Here is a 17,232-nt window from a genome sequence, read left to right on the forward strand (position 1 = left end):
CTGGTGTGAAGTCCTCTGCAAACAGCCCTGAAAATGTAGTTGTGGAGGGAAGGCCTGATCCAGGCAGGTTCTGTGCCCCATCACCAGCACCACCAATTCACGTCATCCCCTCCACTACCCCCATGAGAGCACAGGAAGCAACTTGTGTCACTCTGCTTGCTTTTAATAGTGTTGTTACAGCCACCATCAGTGCCTTTCTGTCCAGCCTGAGCACTGCTGCCAGTTTAGCCTCACAACAGCCCTGAGGTAGGTAGGTCAATAACAGCACAGCCCCATCGTAGGAGTAGGGATACAAGTGAGTGCCAAGTGAGAAGCCTCAGGGCATGGTACAGGCTCCATTTCTCCCTCATTCTAAATCCCCACCTTGGACAAGCTTGTAGAGAAGTGAGCTGGAGACAGCTGCTGCTTTGTGGTTTCTCAGACTCAGAGCAGGGAAGGCATATTACAGCCTTGCTTTCCCCCAGAGCATCCCACCATCCTGTTCAAGTCAGTGAAGTACTGTCTTGTGGCACAGTAGCTTTCCCAACAAGGAGAAAGAAAAATCTGACTCACTGCAGGATGCCAAGGAGCTTGGCAATTGGAACATAGTGATTTTTGCTCTGTTAAAAGCACAGTGAGCTAAAAGAAGACGATAGTTATCTGTGTGAGAAGAGGGGCTTGTTAGGGGGACACAAGCAAATGTGAAGAAATGAGTATGTTTCAGGTGAGCCAGACAATGCAGGGAGCCAGCATCTTGCTATCCAGACTTCCCCTACCCATACAGAATAGGAGGGAAGGGAGTAATATCAAGGATCAACACTTTGTTCCAACCAGCTAAGAACAGGAGTTGGAGGGCAAAGGAAACAAAAGGAACAGGCTCCAGAGAAGACCCAACAAGTTAATTTAATAGCAGTGTCCCACTTCAGAAATTTGGGATTCTTGTCATGTCTCTGCAGCAGGACAAAGTTTGAATCTGAAACAGCAGCAGAAGGAACTGCAAGAAAGCAGCTGAAGGACAGGGCAGAAGCTCCAGCTAAACTCAAGCTTCCAGGGGGAGCAGGAGCCAGCACCAGGCCTCAGTCACTGGACAGTCCTGACCTGCCTAAGTATTGGCTTAAACTTAATCTAGCTCTGGCTGAGGCTGGGAGGAGTCATGGTATACAAAGGACTTGCCTGGCCAAGCCTATGAATTGAGCAGCAATCTGTACCACAGAGGAAACAAAGTCATCTCTAAGGAGCAGGGACAGCAGCTGAGAAGGTGCTCCAAGAACCACCAAAGGATGCAGCAAGCTGAGCTGCAGGTTGCTGCCCTGGCACAGCCTCACTGCCTGGTGCCACCATGGCTCTGCAGGCATGCTCAGTTCCAGGGAAGGTCCTGCACAGCTTCGGCTCTGCTGTAGAACCACGACAAGCTAGTTCCACTTGTTTCTGTAGGTATGCATGTTTCTTAGCTCACAAAAACAGATGATGGATGCATGCTGGTCCCTGGTCAAGCCCTTCTCTGCTCCCTGCATCCTTCAGAACCAAGGCTGCCTTGAGCTGTCAGAAATCAGCTTCCCCAGTGGTGGTGACAGCCAGTTGTTCAGACCAGGCAGCCTGATGCTTCATTCTACAGGAACCATGGAGACTCCACCTGTCCCAAGCTGTGCCAAGTGCTTCCTCTGTCCCAAGCTGTATGGTGACTCCTTGTGACTGCTCTACCAGAACCTTTGCCATTCTTGTTGTTAACAGCCCCCTTCCCAGCCCAGCCCCATACCCCTCCTGCTAGGAACTGCTTTCCTTCTCCACAAAATGGGCTTCTCGACGTCCACTGGGCCTGAACACCCCTTGCCCTCTTGGTGCTCTGTGGTAGGAGCCGCGATCCTGCACTCTGGACCTTTCCCACCTCCCGCAATCCCAGGGCCTGTGGTGGCCCTGCCAGCCAGGAGCTGCTCTGTGATCGCTGCGGTTGAATGCCAGGTTCTCCTTCTCCCTGCTTTGGGCTTCAGCACCTTGCTCCGGGGTCCACCTTTCCATGTTATGGTGTTCCTCTTTCAAGTCCACTGCGTCCACTACTGGTGAGGGATCTTCAGGGCACAGCTCCTTTCTTTCAGCCAAGGCAGCTGCCTTGCTTCTGCTGTGAGGCTTTGGAAATTCCTGACAGCGTCTCCCAGCAGGTCTTCTCTCTGGTCTCTGACCAAAGCCTCTGGGCACCCTGGAGCCATGGGACAGATGACAGGCTTCCCCTGCCACTTCCTGCGAGTTGCTGCAGGACTGCCTGCCCTGGCCTCTTGGGCCTGGTCTCTCCCCTCTGTGCCTCTCCCTCTTGCTCTGGGGTTCCTTGGGCACAGCAGACCTCTCAGGCTGCCCAGGCTCTGCTCTGCTCTCTGGAGCCCTGGCTGGCTCTAAAGCTGAGGTCTGGCAGGGTGCCTGAGGTGCATCCACATCGCTAGCACTCACCAGTGGCTCAGAGGCAGCAGCTGCCTGGCCTGGATCAACAGTAGCTGGAGGCTGAAAGAAAGAAGCCAATGGTTAAGAAAGGGAAAGGGCACTCCCAAAGTGGATGACAGTGTTTGGCCCTTAAGTCCAGGGACCTCCTTGCTGACGTGGAGCTCAGTGGCTCTCTGCCCCCAGTGCCATACCGCCTGGAGGCTGATGAAGTAACGGTTCTTCTCTGCTTCAGGGTCAATGATGCCCCCTTTCTCTTGCTGTTTCTTGAAAATTAAGCGCAGTTCTTCTTGGTGCTGCAGCATCTTGGCATCTGGTCTGTATGGCTCCTGAGTGGCAGACAGCAAGAGAGGTTAAGGGCTCTGTGTATACGGGTAGTCAGTTAGCAACACCACAAGCAACTCCCCAAACTGTCATTTGATCACACAGCACCCAAGCAACCTGTCTTTGCAACTTCTGACCCACTGAGCCTACAGATTCACGTGTAGTACCTATACAGAGAGAGGGAAATGTCACTGCACACTCTGCCTTAGGACTGCCTGCTTTGGAGCAAGATGCAGAGCAGCTAAAAATGAAGAACCCCAGAACTCACCACATAAGCTGGAGTCACTCACCTGAAACTGGTAACATCTCAGTGGGTACAGGGACATATTTAAGAAAACCTACAGTTATTCTCTTAGAGCAGAGAGAAAACAGAACATCAAGCACTCAGTGCTTGATGGCAGAATTGCCTCTCTCCCCCACCACATCTGCTTGCTTTGGAGATTAAGCCAACAACACTACATATCCTCACTGTCTCCCTATGCAACAGCGACATATCTTTTGCTTCTCTCTGCCCTTATCACACAGAAGGGCTGCAGTGGTCCCCTCTGAATAGAGCATGAGATGGAATTTGTATGTTTGTGTGTTTTCGTAGAGTAACTGGCAGAGCACATTAATCAGCTCCAGCTGACACTGTTTGTTCATGGATAAAATGTCCCAATTGACATTTTAGCTACCCAGAGAGTGGGCACAGCCAGGCAGATGAATCCCCATCTCTTACCAGTGGGTGCTGTGGTGGTGGCGCTGCCTTCAGGGCACAGAGGTCATAAATCAAAGTTTCCCGGCAGACAGGGCACTGCACACCAACTTTCTGCAGGGAGGAGAGAGGTGAAACTCTAGGCAGCAACCCAGCCCATACACATCGAGAGAATCCCCAGGGTGGAAGTGAAACAAACAGGGCAGCCTACTTCAGCTAACCACAAGCACTTTTCTGCTATGGCAGGGAGGCCCAAGGGGATTCCAGTTTCTAATTATGATTGGAAAGGGCTCCTGGATCTCACTCGGTCCAATCTCCACTGATTCTCTCAACACAGGCACCATGCTAACCATGCTGCACATGGCTGCTGAGTCAGGCTGGCCTTTGTTCCACATCCCACAGAGAGTGACAGAGAGCCTATGAGAGCCTGTGCAGGGGATCAAAGCCTAATACCTGTTTGGGGGAAGGTGCCAGGTGCTGTTCTCTCTCTTCCTGCTGCATAAGAATCTCCTCCTCCATGTGCTGTGCGTAGCGGGCCAGGCAGTGTGAGTGAAAGTAGTGGTAGCACTGGGTCTTTGTGAAGGCTTCCCTCTCCTGTGGAGGAAAAAGGGCATTTAAAGGGCTTTCCCAGCACCTAACTGAGGTGAGTTTTCATTCCCATATCAGAAGGGATGTTATTGATGGCAGAAATACATAACTTCTCCCACTGGGCTTCATCTGACTCACTTCTCAGCCACCTTGAAGAGCTGGAATACATATTCCTACCTGGAATCCATAGAGGCAGATCACACACTGGCCATGAGGAATATTGTTGTCAGTGAGAATCTCCTTCCCCTTCTGTCAAAGCAGAAAAGCAAGCATTTTTCTCACTGGCCTCCACATGGGCCCAGACTCAGGGCTCTCCCACCTCAAAGGGAGTCAAAGAACGGTGTACGTATCTGGCTGCCTCCCTTCTTCCCAGCTCTCACCTCAATCAGCTCATACAGCACCTCTGTCCCCAGCCTGGCTTCAGCAACATTTCTGAGGGTCTGTAAAATCCTACAGCAAAGCAGCACAAATACTTAACACAAACTTTGCCACACCTTTTTTACTCTTCCACGTGCCTGTCACCCCACCACGATAACGAGAAATAAAAAGAACACCATCCACCAGGCTTTGCCTACAGTGTGGGATGAGCACAGATGCAATCACATGTTCCCATGCTCTAAGGTTTTGTTGATCTGGTGGGAGCAACTTTAGTGCTGTGTTTCTGACTGGTATCTGACAGGAGCACAAAGGCAGCAGCAGGCTGTCTGATCACTGCAACTCATTTCAGTCTTGTCTCTGTCAGACCTGGATCAACATCTCTGAAGGCCTGAGAGACTTCAGTTACGTTTCAGGTGGACCACAAGGGAACAAACCATTTCTCAGCATCAAAGCCAGCATCAGGGCTGGCATAAAATTTAACTTAAGGTGACTGGAGATATGTATGTTTGTGTTAAGATGACAGGGCACCCTAGAGGCATTAAGAGAAGGCTCTACAGCACTGTTAACACCACCACTCCGCTCTCCTCCCTCTTGGCACTCACTTCTGGATTTGCTCATCTGACAGCCCCCGTGGGTTGCTGATGGAGATGTCTGGAGCCTCGTTGGGATACTAGAAAACAAAACAAAGCAACAAAACCCAAAACGCACCGAGAAAAGCAGAGATAGGGGGCAGCAAGGCCCAGTTGGGATGGGAGCCTACCTGGGGGGGCACGGCAAGCACCAGCGTGCAGCGCACGAACTGGGAGTCCTGGTCCTGGGCCGTGGCAGGGTGCAGGGTGATGCTCACCTCCCAGGGCTCAGACCTGCGGGCGGCCAGAGGTAAGGAGAGGCCGGGGAGCAGGGCCGGGGAGCAAGGCCCGGTACGTACCTCGCGCGGCCCCGCACCACCCGCAGCTCCTCCAGGTAGATGGACTCCAGCACCTCCACCTCGGCCGGCAGCGCCCTGCGAAGCACCGAGCGGTCAGGCAGCCCCGGGCACCAGCCCCGGGGAAGGGCAGGGCGGGGACGGGGGCGATCATTACCAGTCCGCCGCTTCCACCTCTTCACCGGCCGCCGCCATCTTCCCGGCCGGCCCGGAAGCGGAAACGCGACGGCCTCAGCTGTTGCTAGGCGACGTGGCGGCGCGGCCTAACGCGGCAGGCTCAACCTCTGGCCGCGTTGTACAGCAGCCCCGCGGCCTTAAATCGTCGGTCCGTCTCCTGAGGAACCTCGGCCCGACCTCGGAGCCCCGCTATGGAGAGGTACCACGTGCTGGAGGTGATCGGAGAAGGCTCCTTCGGACGAGTGTACAAGGGGCGGCGGAGGTGCAGCGCCCAGGTGAGGAGTGAGATGGCTATTGGGAGGGACATCTGTAAAGAGCCTGGCTCCATCTTAGAAGTCTCCTTCTGCCAGCCACCAGGTTACTGTTCGGGTTAATGAAGCTCGCCCCCCCCCCCCCCCCCCCAGTTTCAGCTTGTATGCCACGTTATCAGCCACCTTGCTATCCTGGTGGCCCCAGCTAGGACCGCTCCTGTTTGTCAGTGCACTTCTGGGCCAAAAACTGGCCACTGTAGTCTAACAAGTACTAAGAAAAGGGCAAGAATCTCTTCCTTCAGAAAACACACTGCAGTCCTGCTCATACAGCTCAGGTGGCTGCTTGTACTCCCTGCTGTCCCTGCTTCAGGGGGCCCTATGAACATGCCTTGTTCTGTGCGTTCACATAGAAAATAATGAGTCCCGCTTGGGTTAAATGCAGCTCCTGCCAACGTGGGCAGGACCCTGCTCTGATCCCAGCTTTGCTTTGGAAGGTGGTGGCTCTGAAATTCATCCCCAAGGTGGGGCGGTCTGAGAAAGAGCTGAAGAACCTGCAGCGGGAAATTGAGATTATGAGAGGTCTCCATCACCCTAACATAATCCAGATGCTCGACAGCTTTGAGACCGACAAAGAGGTAACGGGACCTTTGCAGGGCAGGTACTTTTGCTTGGTGGGGTGGGGGGTATGGGCTGTCGTCTGCTGTCACCTCTGTCTCAGAAGATACTGGTGGCAGTATTCCAGGGCTCTAATAGCTTTTCTATCTAACCAGGTTTGTTCAGTGCCCAGCTCTATCTCCACTCTTGTTGAGTGCTGCAGACCTGCCACCAGGTATTCTACACCCTCAGGTGGCTTAATTGAGGTCTCCTGCTCTCTGAACATGGAGAGACCTTATGAAGGAATAGACTTAGGTCTGTGACCCAGCCTACTGATTGATATTTATCTGAGTCCTCCAGTAATTGGGCAATAGATTAAAAAATATGCTCAAGGGAGTGATTCTAACACTGGGCTCAGAAATACCATTATATGCTCGTCCTGTTCCTTTACACTTCCCTGACTTCTGCTGTGTGTTTGTATGGGAAATTGGTAATCACAGCCTGAACCTCTGATTAATCAGCTGAGGCAAAGTGTCGGGTCAGCTGTGGGAGCACAGGTGAGAGTAATTTAGCTGTGCTCCCAGAAGGGGTGGAGCTTGACTTCACCTCCTCTAGACCTCATTTAAGGGCTGACCACCACTAAGGCAGCATCTCTTGGAGATTGCCTTAGCATTTCCCAGTGAAGGCATCCATATTGGTGAATTTTTCCTCATAAGTAACCTTTTTAATCTCTGTTACCCTCTTTGTTACCATTTTCATATCATTCCATGTTTCAGTGTTCCAGATAAGTAGAGCTTAAAGGTTCAGTAGGGATGTGCCTGGGGGTGTGCTTAATGCCTCCATGCTTATCCTTCTTCCAGGTGGTGATGGTGACTGACTATGCAGAGGGAGAGCTATTCCAGATCCTGGAGGATGATGGGAGTTTGCCCGAGGACCAGGTGACTGGCCACACAGGCTTTACTGCAGGATGGAGGGAACAGGATTTTTCAGCAGGCAGAGGGTTCTGCTGTCAGCCTGGATACATCAAGGGGGTGAAGGTTTCTGGCAGAGTTTTAGAAGGGGATGAAAAGGCAGCCAGATTGCAGGCAGTGGGTCATAGTGGTCCCATAGACCTCGACCTCCCTGATCATTTACAAGAGCTGCAACACATGGCTGCTGCCTCAGTCTTTGGCTCACTCCTCTGCCAGGGAGGAGCTTCTGTTCCAAGGCTGGGGCTGGTCTCTGCCCCAGACAGGGCAAGGGCAAGAGTTGGGGTACTGGAATGAAGCTTCTGTGTCTCTGGCAGGTCCAGATCATAGCTGCCCAGCTGGTCTCTGCTCTCTATTACCTACACTCCCACCGCATCTTGCACCGTGACATGAAACCCCAGAACATCCTGCTGGGCAAAGATGGTGTCATCAAGCTCTGTGACTTTGGGTGCGTATGGGTGACCAGCTAAGGAGGATGTGTAGGCTTGGGGCTTCCAAGGGGTGTCCTGGAGCTGTAGAAGAGAAGGGGAGGTGTGGAAGGGGACTTGCATTCTTCACATATTCAGGGGTTAGCAGGGGTAGGGAATTTGGGGCTCCAGAAGGGACAGGATATTGATGACTCATGGGGTCTCCTTAGGATCTGCAGTGGCTGCCCCAGCCTGAAATGGCCACCTGTGTTTTCCTCTGCGCAGGTTTGCACGTGCTATGAGCATCCACACCATGGTGCTGACTTCCATCAAGGGCACTCCACTGTACATGTCCCCTGAATTGGTGGAGGAGCGGCCGTATGATCACACAGCAGACCTGTGGTCTGTGGGCTGCATCCTGTATGAGCTGTTCACAGGCACACCTCCCTTCTACACAAGCAGCATCTTCCAGCTTGTCAGCCTCATTGTCAAGGACCCTGTCAAGTGGCCTAAGGCCATAAGCCCAACCTTCAAGGTAAGGAACAAAGCCCTGTCTGTGGTGTAGGACTCACTGACACAGTAGCTGTTTTGGCTTTGCGTGCTGCTCTGATTGGTTGTGCTTAGATTTTCTTTCCACTGATACAAATTTCGGAACACAGTGAAGGGATGAGATTGTGGCCTCCCTGGAGGGAAGCCCTTATCACTGCTATCCCTAGACAAACTGGGAAGCTAAGGCAGACAGCAGAGGAATGATTTACTGTGCTGAGAAGGGAAGTGTCTTCCCACTGCCTGTCTGCCATTAGCACCAGTTCAGGTGTTTCTCAGGGTGAGACAAAGAACCCAGGAGTCCTGAGTGCTCTTTCTGAGGGAGATTAGTGGGAGCACTGTATTTGTTTTCTTTTTTTGCTTGTGTGGTGTCTGACCTTGCCACTGTGCTGCCTTGCAGAGCTTCCTGCAGGGGCTCCTAATGAAGGATCCCCGCCAGCGCTTGTCATGGCCGGAGCTGCTCTCCCACCCCTTTGTTGCTGGACGGGTGACTGGTGAGTACCAGGTCATTTTCCCTTCTTACTGCCTGGAGACTGGGAATGCCACCCTACCATTCTTCCTTTTTTTTCTACCCTGGTCTTTGCCTCCTTCCTCATAGCTTGCACCGACCACTAACCCCTACCTCCTGCCCCTGGGGTTGCTCTGGGTCCCTCAGGATTCTCCTGGTATTGTAGAGCTGGTTACTCTCCCTGTGTCTCAAGAAAGATCTGCTGAAATTCTGCTCCTGCCTTCTCAGTGATTGATGACACAGAACAGCATGGGATTTCAAACCCCTTCACCACCAAGCTGTCCCCAGAGCTACAGGCCCTGAAAGAGCAGCAAGCCCATTCCCTGGCCCCTAGGAGTGGTCAGTCCAGGATCCTGAAAAAGGCTCGGCAGAAGATGGCTGAGGAGGCACAGAAAAAGGTGGAGAAAAGTGTGGGATTCTCTGGACTGCTCCCCATGGTTATGTCAAGGGAGGGGCTCTTAAATGGGACCAAGGGGAAAGGCAGAAGGAAGGTGGGCCAGGCTGGTGTAATGGCCACATACGAGGCAGGATTGTGGGGCCATTGGTGTGGTGGAACTCTTCTCACTGAGTCTGTCCTGACCAAACTTCTCTGCCATCTCCCAGGGGCAGCTGAAGGCAAACACTACATCTATGAAGGACTCTGGCAAAGAATGCACCAGACATAAACCCAGAGCAGCTTTTGGAAAGGCAGCTCTTGAGGAGGGGGAGGAGCTACCAGCATCCTTCCAAGAGAAGAACTTGGGTGTCCTGCAAGGAAAGAACAGCATGGCAGAGTGGCAACTGGAGGAGCCTCCTCCCAGCCCACGGTGAGGGAAGGCTGGGACTGGGAAAAAGAGAGGAAAGTGGGGTAGCTCATTGACTAGGCTATTTCCTTGGCCAGGGAGCACAGCATCACACAAGATTATGAGCGGGAGTTTCTCCAGCCAGAAGCACCTCTGCAGCTTGGTGTCAGCAGAGCAGAGCTCCAAGGCAGGCAAAGTATCGAGGCTGTGGACCTGGAGAGTGAGGTAAGATGGTGTCCTGCAATAAGGACATGAGGGCCCAGTCCCTAGGGTATGATACATAGACTCTGGGGCAGGCAGAATCTGTGGCACCAGCTTTCTCTTCTCCATGGTCAGGAGCTGGGGAGTGATGAGGAGTGGCAACACCTGATTGAGGCCACAGAGCCCTTGGCCATGCAGCTGAGCACACCTTTGAGCCTCCTGAGAGACTCATCCTTCCGGCACCGTGTCCAAACCCGGCTTGCAGAATCTGCTCAGCAAGTGAGTGATGGCTTGTCCAGCTGACTGAGGCTGGGACATGGATGCTACCTTCTTTCCTGAGATTGGGTTGGGAGCATTGGGAGATCCCCTTGCTTCAGCTAGCAAGGAGTCCTGCTGCTTCCCCAGGAATCAGAGCTGCCTCACACAATTTGTCATCTGTTCCACTGTTGTCCCTTGTCTTGGAGGTTGGGAGGCAGCCACACGGCTGATGGAGAGACCATAAGTGCTGCTGAACATGAATCTTTCTGGCTTCTTGCTGCCCAGGTGCTGGAAGGGATGCTTGAGGGAGCCTCCCATCTCCGTCCTGTGCTTCGCGTTGTGGGAAATCTCCTGGCTACCCGCTGTGACTCTGAGCTGCTGAACCTCTTTTGCCAAGAACTGAACGTGCCATTGTCCCTGCTGCATCTGGCCAAGCAGATGCTGGAGAGTGGCAGCACCAAGCAGGTGGGTGTGGAAGCCCAGGCAGATTGGGACTCCCTCAGTCCTGCAGTGTGCCTGTGCAGTCACAGGTCTCTGTGTCCTGCTGGAACTGGTTCACGGGACCAGTATCTCTTCCAGGCCCTGTTTAGAAGGAGAAAGATCTTGGCAAGGAAGGATCCTGCTGCAGTGGTGCCTGCCTGCCACCCTGACAATTGCCACTTCATGTTTCTTTCTGCTTCTTGCAGCAGCCCTGGTGTATCACAGTGCTGACAGACCTCATCATGGTGACCACAGTTTACTTCAGTAGCGAACGCAGCCTGGAGAAGAGCGGGCAGGACAGGTAGGGGCAACGTGGTGTGCTCTGAGGTCTCTTGTGGCCACAGCAGGGACAGTCAAGAAGTAGGCAGGAAGGAGAAGCTGTTATGTGGGGAAGCATCATGATAAACATCCCAGTACTTACAGATAAGTACTTTCCATGGGGCTAACATGGGAAGGCATAGCTGATGAGTCCAATTGTGCTGCTTGCCCTTTGCAGCCAGGGCTGTAAAAAGCTGACCAGATCCTGTCCCCATATTCAGTGACTAGGTTTATCTGTTCTCTTTTGCACTTGCTGCCTTCCCAAGCCTACAGACCTTCCGGGAGAGTGCCAACCAGTTCCTAGCCCTGCTGCCAGATCTGCTAGCTGAGCCAGCTGATAGTGAGATGAAACTCTGCCAGCAAAGCCTCCTGGTAAGAATGTCTCTGTCCCCTATTCCCCACTCTGCCCTCCCCTGACCAAAGCTGTGGGCTTGGGTGCATGTGTTATAGTGGGGAACACATCCTGCTCTAAGCTATGTGGCCTGATGCATTTTTTTGTCAGGGCCATTGTTGTGTGTTTTTTTTGTTGTTGTTGTTTTGGTTTTTCTTTTTGGGGGGGGGGAGGGACACAGGGTGGATCACATGCAAAAATAATCTCTCTGGGGGACACCCTTCTTGGCTGTGCTTCCATGTGTACCCTTCCCTCAGCCAGCACGTGGCTCCTATGCAGTAACAGTGGGAGCTGAATGGCTGGAGAGGAGACATTGGTCCCTGAAGCTCAAGGCACAAGTGTTCGTCTCCCATCTCTGTTGTTTCCCCCCTAGTTTCCTCCATGATTGTTTGTCTCTACCCTCCCACTTTCTATCTGCAGTAATAGCAACCTTTGTGTCTCCTGCAGTGCTTTACTCTGCTCTGTGAGAGCCTGGATGCGATGTGCCCCTCTATCTCTGTCCCCTTCTATGCCAGCCTACGAGAGGAGAATGAGCCCCTGCTGGACAAACTCCTTCAGGGATTGATCTCTGAGCAACCTGCTCTTCAAGGTAGCACTAATAGCGATTTACCATTTTCTCACAGGGCTTCCCAGAAGGTTTTCCTTCTCCTTCAAGCCCTTGAGGTCTATCAGAGCACTGAATGCTGTTGGCAGGAGAAGGTGGCTGAGCTTATCTATCCGAATTGCTCAAATATCTGCCACCTGGGCCTCTCCTCTCCCTGAATTGCAGATCTCACCCTTCTCATCACCCAAACATCTGTTTGCCTCCAGCTTCATCCTGCTGTTCCTAAGCACCCCTCACCCTTAGGACATGTGTACTGAGCTCTGTCCTTTGCAGGTGCTGCAATGGAGGCCAAGTCAGCTCATGACCAGAGACAACATGTGGCAGACCTTTGTACAGCTGCACTGGCAGCTGCCTGCAGCATCCCCCCGACACAGAGCAGCTGTTGGAAAGCTAAGCAGCAGGTCAGGCCACTTCTCTTTGCAGGGCAAAGATGTGTGATCTCCATGGGAGCAATAACCCTTTACAGGAGAATCTTTTGTTCATCAGTAGAATGTAGGGTTGGGGTCCTCTGAGTTTGTTGGCAGAGGGGCTATAATTCACAGGTGGCTACACCTGATCTAAGAGCTGACCCTCAGGAGTCTAAGGACTGGGGTTAGGAACACAGGGGAGGGGGAACTGTGGGTTCAGCCATTTATGGTTCCCACTTGCCTCGTGTTAGCCATTAAGTAAATGAGTCTAAGGACTCCTGAGTCAATTAAAAGGCTCACACTTAGGGCCTGACTTAAGGAATGGTTAAGTAAAAGAGGTAACAGAAATACAAAGGATTCTTGTAAGTTTGTGATATGAACTGTAGAGAATCTGAAATTAAATGAAACTAAATAAGAGGGAAAACAAGAATACAGAGTAATTGAGTTCAACTCCTAAGTCAACGTAGAAAGAAGCAGAGCAGGAATCTTACCTTACGCATGTCAGCTCAGGGACTGTGTATCACAGCAGTGCTGGGTCATGGCAGATGAGCATGCCTGCATGAAAGCAGGCACTTCTGCGTAGGAAACAATGTCTTCTGTTAATCTGTTGCTAGTGTGGAACTACTTAGTCTGTGCAATGCTTCAGGTGCCTGAAGTGTATAACAGGCTGATTTCTACAGGTTGCTCAGGAGATAGCAGGAAAGCTTATGAATAGAGAGTGCCATCAGCTTGGGAAGCTGCTGGGGAGGCTGGAGCACCCAAATTGCTCCTTGAATGTTCTCAAGGTAATGACCTCATCCATTTATCTGGCTGTTCCACAGAGGTATCTGGTCTCCTGGCCTGGGATTAGGAGCTTGGGGAAGTGGGAGCTGTAGATCCAGGCCTTAATAACTCTGGTCTTCTTGAGTAATTAAGCCTGCAGTAGCCATGGAGTGTGACTAGGATGGGTTTGATCACTGTGTCTCTGTCACCTGGGCAGCTATACAGCTTTCCCTTCTCTTTTGCAGATCCTCTACACTGGCTGCTATGCCAGCCCAAGTCTGTGCCAGCACCTGGGGAGGAGCCAGCAAGTATTTGATTTCCTCATGCAGCACTCAAAGAGCAAGGTAGAACTTCACTGTGGCTCTTGTGATTGGGTAGGAGTGCAGGCAACCATGACCTATTTCTTTGGGTGCTGCTTACATCAGGCTGGGTGTTGTGGGAAGAAAAGAGTGTGATGTAGCTCAGTCTGTGGAGTGCAGTTGTCGTTTTCCTTCCACATTTCAGAAGCATTCCCTTCTCCCCTCCCAGTCTTTGTGTTCCCCTGTGACTCCTGCTCTCTTGGCAGGTCCCCATGGCAGAGGCAACTCAGAGGGTGGCCTGTGAGGCCTCCCTATGCTTGCTGGCCCTGCTTACCCTGCAGCCCCAGGTCTCTCCTTCCAGGTAAGCACCAGCTTTTATCTGTGGGTAAGGTAGGAGCGTTCCCTGTCCTGTACAAGCCTCTACCCTACATCCTACTTAGAACTAGGCTTCTGGCCCTGCTGATCTCTCTGATTCTGACATCCAGATGGATGCTGGGGATGCACTAGGGACCCACAATGGGCAAGAAGGCTTTGTGAATCAGGAATCACTTGTCCTCCTGCTAAGTGGCTTCTTCCTGTCCTTGGGAGTATTTGAATGCTGCTGTTCAGTTGGATATAGAGGCCTGGAAATATAGTATTGTGAGGAGGGCTTAGCTGTCAGTGTCTCTCTTCTGGTTCCCTTGTTTCAGGCTTGAGGAGGTGGTTACACTGGCCCTGGATCTGCTTACTCAGTCTCCTGTCATCTCTGTTGTGGTAAGTCTGTCCATCCTGCCAGAGGTACTGTGAGGAATTCTGCAGAGTCCCACATCCCATTTGGATCTTACTGTTGCTTACTCGGGATGGGGTGGGTGCAGTCAATCCTTGCCCTGGTCTAATGGATTAAAAGTAGGTAGGCAAGTCCTAAAGGTGCTGAGCTCTGTCTGCTCCCACAGGGTGCTGCAGCATTCATCCTGACGCAGCTTGATCAGCGTGGGGTGCCTGTGGCACTTGAGGGAAAAGAAATCTTACCAGCAGTGACAAGTGCACTGATGGAGCCTGCTGAGGTATGGATTAGGGCCTGAGGAGCAGAGGGGCCTTGCTGTTACCCCAGTACAAAGGTTTGCAGGCAAAGATGGGGTCAGAAGAGTATGGGGTCTGGTGCTGCTGCCCTCAGAGTAGTGCTCAGATCCAGCCTGTCCCACATTCTCTTACAGCTGCATTTCTCTTTGCCTATGGGTGCTGGTCTCTATGATGGGATCATTTTCCTCATGCTGAAGCTACTTGCACAGGTACCAGGCTGCCTTTTACCCTTTGCCTGGACTGGGTGTGGGGATGCAGATGGGGAAAAATAGGAAATAGCAGAGCTTTAGCTGAACTGTGCAATGCCATGAAAGTCACCTAGGGTTGTTTGTGGAGCCCAGGGGGGTTGATGGGAGGATGATGGGCAGAGAGGAGTGATTCATGGATGTATCACAGTGGGAGAGAGCAGAAATGCCCTGAGACTGGTGCCATCAGCGGGGCAGGATGGCTGCCAGGCTGCTTGGTTCCCCTTTTACTATTTGGACCATCCAGCCCTGGCCTTCCTGGGACCATGGGGCTGTTAGGATCACGAACTGGAACCCTGGAGAACAGCCTGGAAGCCTCTTAATGCTTTTCTCCCTATATGTAGGAGGATGTGGCTGTGGAGAAGAGCTTCGCTACCTCAGAGTTGTGGAGAGTGGTGTGGCATTGTGTTCCTGCAGTGCTTTGCATGGGCAGTGGGGCAGTGCTGGAAGGAAACAGCCCAGAGGCAGAGCCAGACTGGAGCCTTCTCTCACCTCAAGGTAGGAGCTGTGGGTGAAAAAGGAATCTGTCCTGTACTCTGCTCTGTATCCTGCCCTCAGGCTTGCTCACATCTCTGTCCCTATTACCATCTGATCCCTAGGACCAGAGGGTTCAGGGGATGTTCTTGAGGGTTGTTGACCTTCTCCAGACAGCGAGGGCTCAATGCAGCACAAGGAGACAGAAGAGAGAAGACTTTTTCAGTCCTCCCTAATTTTGCCTCTTTGCCGTGCTGTTCCTCCTGCAGGCACACTGCTTTTCTTAAGCCTGGCCCTTTTCATCTTCACTCGTGAGACCCACCGGTGCCTGCCTCGTCTCACCCAGTCTCATGGTGTCTTCATGGTGATGCTGAAGACGCTGCTGTCCCCTCGCTTCCTGGCGTGTCTGGCACAGACGTGAGTTGGAAAGGCTGAAGTGAGCAGTGCTCAACAGCTGATGTTTTATTTTGGTTTTTTCCTCCATTTTTCCCTTTCATCATTTCTGCATTAAACCCAGTCTCTCTAACAAATTCAGACAAGCAGGGCAGAATGGAGAGGCTGAGCTCATCCCAGCTGTAGTGATTCAGGCCTGCCAACTCCTCTGTTTTCCTTTTGCCCTGGACGTGGATGGAGACACCTTAACATTGGTCATAGAGGCAGTGAGAGACTCCCAGATCCCTCCACAGTTACTGCAGGTACCCTTCTACCCCCACATTTATCTTCCCCTCCATACTCTGGAGACAATTCCCCACATCACAGCTCATGCTGGCACTGCTGTTTGTGAGTCCCCCAGTGCAAGGACAATGCCCTAAGCACTACCGTGTCTCTTTTCTCCTTAGGTCTGCTGTCACCATCTGCCTTTCTCAGACACTGAGCTTCCCATGAGTCTCTTATGCCGCCTTGTTGTGTCCGATGAGCAGGTCACAGACCAAGTAGTGAGGGAAGCTGCTGCCTCGGAGCACGTCATTGCCTACTTGAGTACTGTCTTGTTTTCAGGTAGCCTCACGCTCACAACTGATCTCCTGTCTCTCTTGACTCATGTGGCTCGTTCCTGTCCAGAGCACCTGTCCTTTCTCCAGAGGATTTTAGGTGGTTCAGATATGTCTTACCAGGCACTGACCCGCCTACTGAGCCACGAAGAACACCCCATACGGGCCAAAACCTGCAACCTGCTGGGCAACCTGTTCCGACACAGCTTTCCCCAAGTGCTGCAGAACCAACCTGGCTTATTGGAGTGCCTGCTGATGTGCCTGGATGATGAGGACGAGGCCGTGCGCAAGGCAGCCAGCTTTGCGGTGGGTAATGCTGCTTATCATGAGTCCTCCCCAGCCGGGACTCTGGGCAGGGCCGTGCCCAGGCTGACGCAGCTCCTGAGTGACTGGCCGGCCAAGACACGCTGTAATGCGGCCTCAGCCCTGGGCAACTTGGGCCGGCGCTCAGCAGAGCTCGGGGAGCTGCTCATTGAGAGCAGGGCCCCCCACATCCTCCTGGAGGTGGCCTGCCGGGACCCCCAAGCCAGTGTGCGGGAGGGAGCACTGGTGGCTCTGCGCGCTGTCAGCCAGCACCCTGGGATACAGCAGGTATCTGCCCTCACCCCTCCTGCGGGACAGCTGGTGGCATTGAGGGGACGGTGCAAGGTTGACTGCTGATTGCTGTGCCTCTGTCCACAGGTGTTGCTGTCCCTCAGGGCCACTGACCAGCTGGCTGCACTGGCCAATAGTGACTCGTGGCCCATGGCTGGGGGCAGCCCCCGGCCTTCATCCGCACGCCACTGCCAGAAGCTCATCCGCCTCCTTACGCCCCTGCAGAGCACCTGAGGGAGCCCAGTGAGTTCCTGCAAGCTGTGTGCCTGCCTTGTGCTGCTGAGAAGGGCCGAAGGCAGCAGTCACCCCAGTGCTGGCGTTGCAATAGGAGAAACGCTCCTTCTGACCCCCATGACTACTGGCTGCCCCAGGGGACTCGGGCTGCGCCCTGGATGCACTGATCATGCCTGAGGATGATGGCACCTTCTCCATGCTGCTGTGCATGCCCGGGCTGCGTATGACTGTGATCAGAAACGTCAGACTGGGGCGTTGTACCGAAGGGCCCTTCCCACGTGGAGCCCGTGCCTGCAATCTACCGGACCCGGCCGTTCCTAAGGCCGTTACCAGCCGCATCCCGCCGTCTGTCCTCTCTGCGTCCGTCGG

At 53.0% G+C, this 17,232-nt stretch overlaps 2 protein-coding genes across 2 annotated transcripts; one reads left to right on the plus strand and one right to left on the minus strand.

Moving 5' to 3' along the window:
* Positions 1-1,743: 1,743 nt before the first annotated feature.
* On the minus strand, positions 1,744-5,632 carry RNF25 (ring finger protein 25). Its single transcript, XM_072341792.1, has 10 exons — positions 5,473-5,632; positions 5,319-5,393; positions 5,151-5,253; positions 4,993-5,060; positions 4,393-4,462; positions 4,190-4,261; positions 3,878-4,018; positions 3,449-3,538; positions 2,601-2,735; positions 1,744-2,469 (listed from the first exon to the last, which is right to left on the minus strand). Exons 1-10 carry the CDS (start codon positions 5,508-5,510, stop codon positions 1,744-1,746), a joined length of 1,518 nt encoding a protein of 505 aa, XP_072197893.1. The 5' UTR covers positions 5,511-5,632.
* STK36 (serine/threonine kinase 36) lies at positions 5,566-16,865 on the plus strand. The gene is made up of 26 exons (XM_072341795.1): positions 5,566-5,767; positions 6,238-6,378; positions 7,198-7,275; positions 7,623-7,753; positions 7,998-8,247; positions 8,659-8,752; positions 8,995-9,164; positions 9,370-9,572; positions 9,647-9,773; positions 9,885-10,028; positions 10,293-10,472; positions 10,694-10,788; positions 11,072-11,177; positions 11,644-11,785; positions 12,074-12,201; positions 12,888-12,992; positions 13,215-13,313; positions 13,535-13,629; positions 13,958-14,021; positions 14,201-14,311; positions 14,462-14,536; positions 14,917-15,070; positions 15,316-15,463; positions 15,582-15,741; positions 15,886-16,626; positions 16,717-16,865. Exons 1-26 carry the CDS (start codon positions 5,684-5,686, stop codon positions 16,861-16,863), a joined length of 3,972 nt encoding a protein of 1,323 aa, XP_072197896.1. The 5' UTR covers positions 5,566-5,683; the 3' UTR covers positions 16,864-16,865.
* The last annotated feature ends 367 nt before the right edge of the window (positions 16,866-17,232 follow it).

The sequence above is a fragment of the Excalfactoria chinensis genome, chromosome 7 (assembly GCF_039878825.1).
Source record: "Excalfactoria chinensis isolate bCotChi1 chromosome 7, bCotChi1.hap2, whole genome shotgun sequence".
Classification (NCBI taxonomy): domain Eukaryota; kingdom Metazoa; phylum Chordata; class Aves; order Galliformes; family Phasianidae; genus Excalfactoria; species Excalfactoria chinensis.